Genomic DNA, 12,735 nt, shown 5'->3' on the forward strand with positions numbered 1-12,735 from the left:
TTTAGCTGAGAAATTAATAATGTGATGTTCTTTTACTGAGAATGAATAATGTGATGTTCTTTGTATAGAAAAATTGTACATACACTTCATTAGACTGAAATTTAATCTGTCGTTTATTGGCATGCCATTTGAGTTTTTTCTAATCTTGGCTTATTCTCAAGTTCCCGTTAAATTGAGATTTATTTGCATTTGCATGCTATGGGGCGAAAAATCTTTAGTTGGACTTTTTGTTTCTTCACTAATAAATATTTAAGCCCTGAGTACTATTAATGCGAATTGAAGTAAGATGGAACTTTTTCTCTGAATGGAAGCCATGAATTTTGTGAGTTCAGAGTTGTTTCTGTTAGTCAAGGTTTAGTTGCATTAGGAAAAAAATCGATAGCTGGCAGAAAAAAGAATTTTGTACCTTTTCCCAGTAGAATATGAATTTGTGTACCTAGAACTATGTCATAGGAAATTCAAGCCATTTTCTTGATTCCCATGTGTATTTTTTAGAAATCACGATTTTGCTAATGATTTTCCGAGTGGTTACTGGGGCAATATCTAATGAACAATTGGATAAAGAAAATGAAGATACAAATAGCTGCATAATGTACCTGACTCAAGCATGGAAGGAAAGCTAAAGAGATACTCATTTTGTTGGAATGATGTAATCCATACGAATTCTTGGCATCTAAAAGTTTTGACAAAGATTCCCGTGAGATGCCACGAGTTCTGTTTTTTTAAGTCATCGAAGTTGCATTAAATTTCAAATTTGGGAACTTTACAACTGTAAAAGTACGTGTAGCTTATATCTTTTGAAAATCGTTGTTATAAGTGAAGAGAATATGAGTTCAAAATATTTCGATCAAGTGAGACCTCCTTGACTACCTAGAATAACGCGTCAAATGGTTTTAAAGAGCCGTCTCTGGATCAGTCTGAACTAATTTTTTGGGGTGAGTTTGGGGAGGGGGGTTACTCTAACAGCTATGCAATAGTTTCATTCTTGTGGTTGGAATGTTCAGAATCTCTTGAATTTTGAAAAGTCAGAAATCTTGTGTTTTTTTGGATAAACTAATATATATAATGACCGGTGAAATAAGGGCTTTATAACGTTCTGAATATTTTGGTTGAGAATACTTGATTTTTTGTTTTAAAAAATTAATATTTTTATCTTCAATTAGCAATTGGCTGAGACCCTTGTAACAGGCGACAATACATTTCTTTCTATTGATGAACCCTATTTTCCTTGAAGCTTCAGGTTTCTCATTGCTCTTATCTGTTGGATTCTTTCAGATAATGTGGCTCTTAGATCTTATCTCAGGCTGCAATATTTGATCCATAACCTCATTTAAAAGGTTATGTGAATCAATTTTCAACACATATTTGAGGCTTATGCTACCTCCTCCCGCACCCTTGCCTCAGATTTGTCCATTCAAAAAAAATACTTTGCTATAATTTATTAGGCAGTAAATCCCAAGGAGGTGTTCATGCTGTGTTGGTTCAAGTTGATAGTTTTTATGATGACTGTGGGAAGTTTTGTCAAATATTAGCAAATCTGAGAAGATACCATTTAGATAGGATATTTAATATTTAGTATTTTGAATTTCAGATGGATGGAGTTTTAGATTATTAGGAAACATGTGGTTAATTTGCTTTATATGTACGAGTAATCTGTATTCTATTTTCTTTAAGGAATAAAATAATTTCCTTCTTCCCAAAACTACATGGTATCAGAGGCGTTCAATCTATTCCCCTTTCCATGGAAAAAAAGAGCAATGACAGGCAGCAATCATAATCGATCCTGTAGTTCCTCGGACGAATCCTCTGAAAACAAACCTTTTTTTGATACTCATTTTCAGGGGGGAAGAGACATTAAGACTTAGAATCATTAGACTTAGAGTTACTTGAGTATCGTGATGTGTTGTCTTCTCGAAATTTAGTTACACCTGAGATAGAAAGTGAGAGATCAGTTAATAGTGCAAACCTCCTCTTAATGCCAACACATGAAAATTATGATGCCGATGAATCAAACAGGGATGTAACAAACACAAGGATGATACCATTTGACATTGCCTAGTCATGACGGGATACAATTCAAAAAGGGAAATCCGATGATCACCTGCATGGTCACGACTCCATAGGATCTCCATGTGATACTCACATTGAACCTGCACAATTTTTCGTCATATATATGAATCTAGGGAATTTACTGACTTAGACATGCTATTGCTCTTCGAAAGGGTGTAAGGTCATGTACCAAACACCCCTTGTCCGACTTTATATCATATGATAAACTCTCTCTCCCAATTTTCGTGTTTTTACCTCAAAACTCTCTTGTTTGGAGATTTCTAAAAGTGTGCAGGATGTTCCAGAGAGAGACTGTTCTCGAGGAGATGGGAGCTCCTGAAAAAAAATCGGACATGGGAGATGGTCGATCTGCCAAGAAGAAAGACAATTGTGGGCTGCAAATGGGTGTTTACAACAAAATACAAGTCAGATGGGTCACTTGGGAGACATAAGTGTAAGAAAAGACTGGTGGCCAAAAGATTAACTCAGACCCACGACATTGACTACCTAGAAACCTTTGCGCCTGTAGCAAAGTTGATTACTGTGATAGTACTCTTGTCACTTGCAGCTAATTTAGATTGGTTCTTACAACAATAGGGTGTGAAAAATGACTTGCTTAATGGTGATTTAGAAGACAAAGTATATATGGATGGACCTCCTGGATTCGAGGGGAGATTTGGTTCGAAAGTATGTATACCAAAGAAATCTTTGTATGGACTGAACAATCACCGAGGGCTTGATTTGGGAGGTTCTCTCAATTTGTCAAAAATCAAGGTAATCGTCATTTCACAATGGAAGTATGTTCTTGATCTTCTTGAAGAGACGAGGATGAGTGGATGTAGACCATCAGACGCCCCAAATTACCGCAATCAGAAACTTGGAGATCATAAAGAAGGTAGCCATGTAGATATCTCTCGATTTCAGAAATTGGTTGGGAAGCTCATTATTTATCACATACACGCCCAGATATCACATTTGCTATAAGTCTCGTGAGTTAGTACATGCATTCACCCTATGAGAAACATTTGAATGCAATCTATCGAATCTCAAGGTATTTGAAAAGTGCAACCGGGAAAGTGTTGTTATTCAAGAAAACTACACAGAAGAGTAATGATGTTTACACTGATGCCGATTGGGCAGGTTCAATAACGAATAGGAAGTCTACATCAGGCTATTGTACGTAGTTTGGGGAAACTTGGTAACTTGGCGAAATAAGAAACAAAATGCAGTTGCAAGAAGCAGCGCTGAAGCAGAATATCGTTCTATGGCCGATGGTGTCTGTGAGATTTTTTAGTCGAAGCGAATCCAGAAGAGTTGAAGATACCAATAGACACGCCAATGAAACGTTACTGTGATAATAAGGCTGCCATTAATATTGCTCAGAACCCAGTCCAACATGATTGCACGAAGCATTTGGAAATTGCCAAGCATTTTATAAAAGAGGAGATTTCCAATGGAGCTATTTGTATATCTTTCGTTCCAACAACTCAACAAATAGCTGGTATCCTCACCAAACCTAACTTCGAATTTCTTGTTAACATGTTGGGCATGATTAACATATATGCACCAACTTGAGGAGGGTGTCAAATATTAGCAAATCTGATAAGATACCATTTAGATATGATATTTAATATTTAGTGTTTTTATTTTCAGATAGATAGAGTTTTAGATTATTAGGAAATATAAAAATACAAGAGAATGAATAATTTCTGTATATTATTGATGAGTACACTGCTACAACATATAGACTACAGTAGGAATCAATCCCATAAATTTAGGAAACAAGAAAATATTATCATATTGTTCTAAATGTTTAAGATATCCTATCAAATCTGCTAATTGTATCGTATCAAATATAAACAAAGATATATCTACAATCAAATAATTTCTACAGGAAACATGTGGTTAATTTGCTTTATATGTATGTGTAATCTGTAATCTATTTTCTTTATGGAATAAAATAATTTCTTTCTTCCCAAAACAAGAAGTTTGATTGAATCCTTTAACATGAGAATAGTACCATAACACATTCAATTTTTGTTGAAAAAAAAGGTTTTAGCTGGCCGTAAGTGATAATTTCTGCGGCCACGCATAAACTGTTCAAATTGTCAATGGCTCATAATAGTAGTTTCTAGTAAATGGATAATTACAAGTGATTCGGCCCCAGTTTTTATTTGTACCTTTTTTCGTTTTTAGCAACATTTAAAAAATTGTCCTTGAAACTAGCTTCCAAAGGGAAGGATTGTGTATTGAATCTGTTTCATGCTAGTTTTAGCTGTTGGAAGTGAAATTGAAAGATTATATACATTGTGTTGATTGTAATTGGAAGAAATGACGGTTATTTCCTTAATCCTTACCTTTTCCATTGACTGATACAATCACCAGGTGTGTCCTTGACAATCAAAGCTTGTTTTAAGAGTTAGTTTTTTGTGCAGATTATCTAGGAACTAATTGTTATGAAGTTGCTTTGGTATTTATATGCTAAATCATCTTCATGTGGTACTTCATTCCTGCTTTACACACCCTCTGATGCCTTATACATTTAAGATATCCCTTATATTTATTTTTAATTTGCACTTTTGGCAGAATGTATTATGTTAAGTTCACATTACATCATCAATTTTTTAATTTAGCTGTGTGGGACCTTAGAAATGATTAGGTCCTTAGGAACCGTATCATGATTATACGTGATCTTGGAATCTCCACTGGTTGTTTCACAGGTATTGAGTCACTGGACACATGAAATTCTGAATTGCACTGAATTGTCTTCTTAAATTTATGATAATGTTAAATGGGTAATTTTGAAAGCACGTGGCAGTTATATGATTGTCATTGTCTGTAATTTGGCTTTGAATAGTTTCATATAATAAGTGTTTGAACACACGTGGAATGGCTGACAGACATGCATGTATACTAGCTGACGTGAATTCACTCTCTAGTCCCCCCGCCAACGTGCATTAAGCTGGACAATTTCTTTATGTTGGAGAGAGAGAGAGAGTTGCTTGGTATGTTAGTGTTCTGATATTTGATGGGGTCACATATAAACCATTAGTTATGATTGACCGCTGTGAAATCAAGATTGACCAGATATCATACTCGTACAAATTTTGAAGGAGTGGTAAATTTATTTTCTACATTTATCTGGTCTTGTCAGTCTTAGAAATCTAAAGCATTAATATCTCAGGATGCTCTGCCATTCAGTCGGTGAACAATAAAATACAAGCATGTTAAATGAATCCAGTAACGGACATGAAATAATACTTGTGATTTGAAAGATGATTAAACATTTCTTCTCAGCCTTGTTTCTTAAAGGACCTTTTATAGTGGAAATGATGACTGGTCGACTAAACTGTTAAACACATTATAATTGTGAAATATTCATTGTTTGGTGCTTAGCAATTCTGCTTCTTTGTTCAAGAGCCTGAAATGGAACTAACGAAGTTCACTGGAATTGCATTTGGTGTAGCTTCATTCTGTCGGACTATTTACCTGTAAGGTTCCCTGAGATTGAAATCAGTGCCTGATAAAGTGAATCCACGTGATAAAGAATTGGACTACTTGTGTAATGCTCATTAAATCACTGGAGTCAAAAAATTCTTTCATTTCCTAAGATTGAAAGCTGTGCCTATGTTGTGTTTTTTGTTAAGTGCTGTTCTTTTATAGTCTTTGCTTTTCTTTTTTGAATAGATGTTCTTTTATATTCTAAATTATTCTTACATACACCAGAAATCAAGAAACGCTTACTGTAATTGGAATATGCCTTTGAAACTCGCACGTTTATCATCTAATGTGAACTGGAAATTTTAACGTTTGCCATTCAGTAACGAGTTCAAGAAAAAAGTAGTTGGTGTTGGGGCAGTGGATGTTAATTACCATCAACAACCTGTTCATGCATTTGGGCCTTCATTTACTCTTGTTCTGTTTTCTTCTTGTTGTATTTATATGAAGCTTTTGCAGTATGATTTTTCACGCACTAACGGTGTACAGCTTCAGTTGAGATGAATCGAGCTATAATAGCACTCCTATTCACTTTAGTTTTTGAAAGGGCGGAGCATTTCAATGGCGAAATTCTCACGGGAGCAGTCACTTGCCTTGATTGTTATCATGGCTTTGATCTATCTGGTTTGTCTCATTTTCTTAAAATTCTCATTGTCTATATCTTTGCTTACTTCATGATTCGTGGCTGCTAATATGAAGCAGCATTATTCTATGAAAGTGGAACCAAAAAATGCTTATTCATTTGTATCCACGATGAATCAGAAACATGAACGATGAAACTGTGGCCAGATAATTTGGTCAAGTGGTGATATTGTTAAATGATAAATGCGTTTGCGGAAAAAAGGGTGAAATTTTTAGATGCACGATGCACAATAGTTTGATCTAGAAATACTGAAGAGTGGGAATGTGTTGGGCCAATTGTATAGATTTTAGGGGTGCAACTTATAATTCTCTGAAAACCTAACAATAAAATTTCAATCTTTTTCGCCTTAAAACGACACAAGACTGATTATCCTCCCCCCTTGTACATTATAATACTACCGACTCTTCTTCTCTGTTCCGTTCCTCTTGGACATGCATTCAAATCTTGGTGAAATGTGACAAGCTAAAAAAGTGTGCAGTGGCATACACAGAAGAAGATGGATCCTTTGAAACTGAGCTTCCATGAACAACCAGAAATCGAGCAATCCCTTGAACTGCATTGCCAAGATCATGGGAGGGTCCCAAACAGATCTACACCACATCAAAGAACTATGTTGCGATAGTATCTAAAGCAAATGAACCAAACCATTTTACCACCTCCGAGCCTCTAAGCATCTACGAATCACGCCCTTTAAAGGGGAAATGCGGAGTTGATGCATAAAAAACAATGGATTTGCCTTTGCAAAGAGAATGGGGACTATCACCATGTAGCTACTATTTATCCGTTTCTTCCCATTATTGGGATCCCTTGACATCAATTTGCATATTTAGTTTGTTTTGCCAAGTACAAAAGAAAAGGCTTTCTCGTCTATGCATAAGCTGCAGTACTGTGAATAATTTGTTATGGCTTCCCATTATCAAGTTGCATGTAAGTGTTGCGAAGTATTTCATTTCATCTTATATTTTATGCTTGTGGTTTCAAATTTCATTTTTAAAGGCAATGCATAAATATTTGTATTTTCAACATGATAAATATACGCGTAGCACAAACTAATAGGTAGGCCAGGAATTTATGTCTGATATTTGGGTAATCCGGTCTTGTCTTCTTTACGACGGTGGTGTCATTAGTCTAGACTCTAGATGGTGGAGTTTATATTTTGTATTGTCTACCACTAGTAGCAGCGGACGTTGCTATTGAGGTTGCATAATTGCAGTGTCCAATCATGTACAGCTACGTGTCCAAGTTGTCATGTACAGCTGCCAACAAAGTAGCGTCCACTGCCTTTAAACTTTTATTATTATTATTATTTCTTGAATTTGGACACATGTCTTATTAGTAAAATAGAAAGGCTACATGCAAAAAATAGAGTTGAAATTAAATTTCAATAATTTGAAAAATAAATCACTTTAAAGAGTTAGTTAATTAACAATATTTTTTTAAAAAATTTATTTATTTTTAAAATATTAATTAATTTATCTTTAAAAAATTGAACTTATTTTTGTTTTTTTAAAAATTATTTATTTAAATATGTGTTAGTTTAATTTTCGAAAAAAATGTATATGAATATACATCCACTTATTTTTTATTTTATTATTACTATTATTATGATTAATAATAAATGATAATAATAATAATTGGAATATGAAAATTATTGAATTTTCGTAAACAAAATTTTGAATTTGTACTCTTTTTATTTTTTTAGACAAAATCTTTTATTTGTTTAAATATACATTGATTTAGGTTATTTTTTAAAAAAAAAACGGTGTATATGTGTTGATCAACTTATTCTTTATTTTTTTAAAATCAATTATTTGAGCTCCAACTTTCATTTTTTTTGTAAATAGACTAATTTGAAAGATAAATAACTTTAAAATAGTGAACTGATCAACGATTTTAAAAAAATATTTATTTTAAAAACATAAAAAATGGAAGTTCGAGATCAAATTCATTAATTTTAAAAAATAAATAATAAGTGAATCGACACACATACACAATTTCTTTTATTTTTTAAAACAAAACCAACGTATATTTAAATAAATAAAAGATTTTGTTTTAAAAATAAAAATATATAAATTCAAAAATTTTGCGTACGAAAATTCAAGAATTTTCATATTCGAACTATTATTTTTTTATTAATCATATTATTGATAATAAAAAAATAAAAAATAAGCAGATGGATACACATATGCATTTTTTCGAAAACTAAACTAACATATTTCAATTCTATTTTTTGCATATAATCTTCGTAATTTACTAATAAGATATATTTCCAAATTCAGTAAATAATAAAAATAACAATAATTTTTTTTAAAAAAAAGTGTCCTACATTGCCTTGTTGGCAGCTGCACATGGCAGCTTGGATGCTGAAATTTTGCATCGTCCACTGCTACTAGTTGCGGACGCTGCAATTGATGGTGCCGTTTTCTTTAATTTTGCAAAACTCCACATTCTACCTTATTTTAAAAAAAAAACCCAAAAGTTTACAGAAAAATAAAAATATATTTTAAATCATATAAGGAACTGTATACCAGCTTCAAGCCTTCAACTTGAGAGTGGAAAATAGACCAAAGCCTCATCAGATATACCCAAAACTTTAGTCCGACCCCATTTATTTGGATACCTTTCAAATTTTATAGCCACAAAAAGGGAAGGAAAACATAGTTATTTCCTACAAAAAAAATCTTTGAACTACTTTATGGAAAATATGTATTCGGTTTTGTCACATTTCGGAATAAAATATGGAGTCGGTAGTGTCGCATAAAACTATAAAAGTTTTTTGATTGAGAATTATGTATTAATTTTAAAATACATTTTACTGTAATAAAAATATATTTTATGCGTAAAAAAGTATTAATTATATTTTTTATTTTCTGAAAATAAAAAAAAATGAGCTAAAAAAATGAATAGCTAGAGACGTCCCTATATGTTTTCCATTCTGCTTACTTTTCTAAGCCGCGTAAATTTGAGTTTTAGTGACTCAATCGTGTTGTGTCTTTTCCCAACAATTATTTCTGTAAGTTTGGAATATCGAGTCAAAACGCAACTAATAAATAAATAAAACAAAAATTTGTGTGAGATGGTATCACGGATCGTATTTTGTGAGACGAATCTCTTATTTGGGTTATCCATAAAAAAAATATTACTTTTTATGCTAAGAGTATTATCTTATTTGGGTCATCCATGAAAAAGTATTACTTTTTATGCTAAGAGTATTACTTTTTATTGTGAATATCGGTATGTTTGATCTGTCTCACAGATAAAGATTCGTGAAACCGTCTCACAAGAGACCTACTCAATAAATAAATAAATAAATTTATTGAAATAACACAATATTTTATTTTCGAAACTTTAGAATAAAACCTGTATAACTTTCTCGTTGTGGAGAATTTATAGGTTTAAATAAATCGTTTCTTAAGTTATAGTAAAATTTGTGAAAGAGTAGCAGTATTGTAAAATCCGATGTCAAGTGTCAGATAAATATTTGATTTTTTTTTTTTGTAAATTTTTTAATATAAATTTAAAATTATTTGAATAAATAATTATACGAACAAAACAATAACAACATCGTGCGAAATTGAAAGTACTTAGTTTAAGGATACGAATTAAAAATAGAACGTACATTGAGTTCTTCGTGCCGTGACTTGACCAAATATTAATCCCGTAAACATTATAAAAATTAATTTTATTTCATGCACATTATTTTTTTCCTAAATTAATTTTAATATCCCAGTTAAATATAATTACGTAAACATTGTAACTTTAGTTATATAAAGATATGTATTTGTATTGAGTCATTTGAAATCTATGATTTAGAAATTATTTTCATCATTTAGATAACTTAAACAAATGAAAATAAAATCAAATCCTAATTATTTATGTTATAATAATACAGATAACAATGAATTTGAACTGACTTCAATATTCTAAATATGTGAAAACTACAATAAATAAGTATAATTCTTATGTATTTTAAATAGTAAGAAGTTGAATTTGAATTTTTTTTGTTTAGCTAGATGATAAAAATACATTTAAATTCAATGGATTTTAAATTACTCACTTAGGAAGATTGCAATTTTAACCTTATAAATTGATTTGTTTTTTTGTTTTAGTCATTTAATTTGTCAAACTTTTGCTTTCATTCAATAACTTAGATTTTTTTTGTTTGATCCTTTTTTTGCCTGAAACCAATAAATTCATCAGATATTACTTATTTGACATTGATATTTTTTTACATGACTTATGCGAGAAAAATAAAGCTTATATATATTACATACATTAAATATACATAAACAAAAATAACGAGAAAGATAAACTTTTTTCCTCATACTTTGAAATATCGGGGCGTTTTGCTTCATTTCCTTTTCTTTTTATGATATGAATTTTAATTTGAGTAATATGATTCTCACCATATGTGCCAATTAGAGAAAATCACTCCCAAACAAATCATAATCAATGGATTTAGTGATTTCAGGCAAAAAAAAATATCAAAGCAAAAAATATCCAAGTTATTGTATGAAAACCAAACTATGACAAATTACATGACTGAAATCCAAAATAAATTAAATTATATGATTAAAATTATAATTTTGCCGACTCGATCCAAGTCAAACCTAAAGTTTTACATAAATTGTCCGGGCATGTGGACCATGTCAATTTGGATATGAGGCACGAGACAACTAAATTAAAGAATTTGACACTCTTCGCCAGACGCGTGAAAGTTTTCCCCACAGAATCTGTCTCCAAAATTCTCATTTAACTCGGTGACTCTCTAACCAATATTGTTTTATTTAGTTTCATATGTATTAGTAAGTATTATATATACATGAATTATTGCAAGAAAAGGGCAGGGTGGTTGTAAAATATGCTGCCGGGCTTTAGATTTTACCCGACGGAAGAGGAAATCGTTTCCTTCTACCTCCAAAGTAAGCTCGAAGATAAGAATCCCGAAATAGATCGAGTTATCCCAATTCTTGATATTTATCAGTCCGAGCCTTGGGATCTNGTATAAAAAAATTAGATATATAGACAACAGCTCTCTCTTTCATGCAAGCAAGAGTACATAAATTATACGTTAAAAATTACAACTTCAAAATGCAGAACAGAGTGGGGAGTTTTGCCTTGGGGATGCCGAGCAGTGGTTTTTCTTCGTGCCGCGACAAGAAAGAGAGGTACGTGGAGGGAGGCCCAATCGAACTTCCGCCTCCGGCTACTGGAAAAACACCGGCTCGCAGTGTCACGTGTACTCTTCTGGCGGTAAGGTGATCGGTGTGAAGAAAAGCTTTGTGTTTTATAAGGGGAAAACTCCAAAGGGAACGAAAACTAAATGGAAGATGAATGAGTATAAGGTCATCCAGCAAGATTCTCCCTCTTCCGTTCCTCAGGTAATTAAATTTTAATTCACAGTCCAATCGAGAAATTTAATTATCTGACATTTATCAGTGTTTTGGCTAAGCTGTAAAGTTCATGAGCCAAGACTCTTTCTTCTTTGGTATGTGGTTCTTAATTATGTTATGGTTTTTAGCTCAACTAATTACTCAATGATGAAAATGAATTTGCAGTTGCGAAATGAGGTGAACGTGTGCCGAGTTTACGTGGTATCGGGGAGTTTTCGGGCATTTGATCGACGTCCGACTCAGGCCGCCGGAAACGATCGAGTTGAATGTGGCAACTCCGAGGGTCATTGAAGGGCATGTCTTGTTTTAGGATGAAATGATCATAATTTTTTGTATTTATTGTCGTTTTTAATATTTTATTATGTTTTTTATTTTGTGTATTTAATTTGAAAGATTTGTGGCCTATCATGTCATTTTTCAAGACTCGTCTGTCTCAATTATTTTTATTGTTATTATTATTATTAATTTACTAAATGTATGGTTTGTTGACTTATTTAAGTCAATGTATAATCAACTTTAGAGATTTCAACAGCAACTTATTATTCCATTGAACAGCATGATTCCTTGAAGAATCGTTTATTTTTATTATTAAATTCAATTTTATATTATATTTTGAAAATAAAAATTTTAATACTAAATTTTTTCTTTACCATTCAGTTATTTTGGATACTAGCTGTGATGATAGAATGTTCATTTGATTTTTGCTCATTTCAAAAATAAAAATAAAAATGATTTTTGCTATAAAAAAAATAAAAAATGGAAAGTTCATGTGTTATTTATTATATTTCTGTTGTCGTTTTTGTTGTGAATTTTTTTTATTTTATTATATTTCTTTTTATTAAAGTTTATTCCTTATTGTTTTTTTTAATGTATTTGTTATTAATGAGGATGATTATTGTTATTTATTATTTTAAACATAAAAATAGCAAATTGTGTTTTCAAATAATTCACCAACATAAAATGGATATTGTAATTGATGATGTATCGTTTTCTCGTATTCAAGGAGCAATTGAGGTTTGAAATTTTTGTTTTGACGTATACTGTTCATTGGGCGTCGTATGATTTAAACCAGCATAAGGTGTTTAGATTTGATTTACCTTTGCGTTTAAGAACGCTGGACATCAAACGAGTTCGGGATTAGCGGAGTTGGTT

At 31.9% G+C, this 12,735-nt stretch overlaps 1 protein-coding gene across 1 annotated transcript; it reads left to right on the plus strand.

The window, feature by feature from the left end:
• The first annotated feature begins 952 nt into the window (after nucleotides 1-952).
• On the plus strand, nucleotides 953-12,104 carry LOC140973170 (NAC domain-containing protein 90-like). Its single transcript, XM_073435773.1, has 3 exons — nucleotides 953-6,171; nucleotides 11,288-11,571; nucleotides 11,749-12,104. Exons 1-3 carry the CDS (start codon nucleotides 6,048-6,050, stop codon nucleotides 11,872-11,874), a joined length of 534 nt encoding a protein of 177 aa, XP_073291874.1. The 5' UTR covers nucleotides 953-6,047; the 3' UTR covers nucleotides 11,875-12,104.
• Nucleotides 12,105-12,735: the final 631 nt, after the last annotated feature.

Source organism: Primulina huaijiensis, chromosome 3 (assembly GCF_012295235.1).
Source record: "Primulina huaijiensis isolate GDHJ02 chromosome 3, ASM1229523v2, whole genome shotgun sequence".
Taxonomy (NCBI): Eukaryota; Viridiplantae; Streptophyta; class Magnoliopsida; order Lamiales; family Gesneriaceae; genus Primulina; species Primulina huaijiensis.

Coding starts and splice junctions, on each gene's coding strand:
- LOC140973170 (XM_073435773.1), top strand. CDS start 6,048: ATGAATCGAGCTATAATAGCACTCCTATTCACTTTAGTTTTTGAAAGG. Junction 6,172..11,287: donor TCATGGCTTTGATCTATCTG/GTTTGTCTCATT, acceptor TTCAAAATGCAG/AACAGAGTGGGGAGTTTTGC. Junction 11,572..11,748: donor CTCCCTCTTCCGTTCCTCAG/GTAATTAAATTT, acceptor ATGAATTTGCAG/TTGCGAAATGAGGTGAACGT.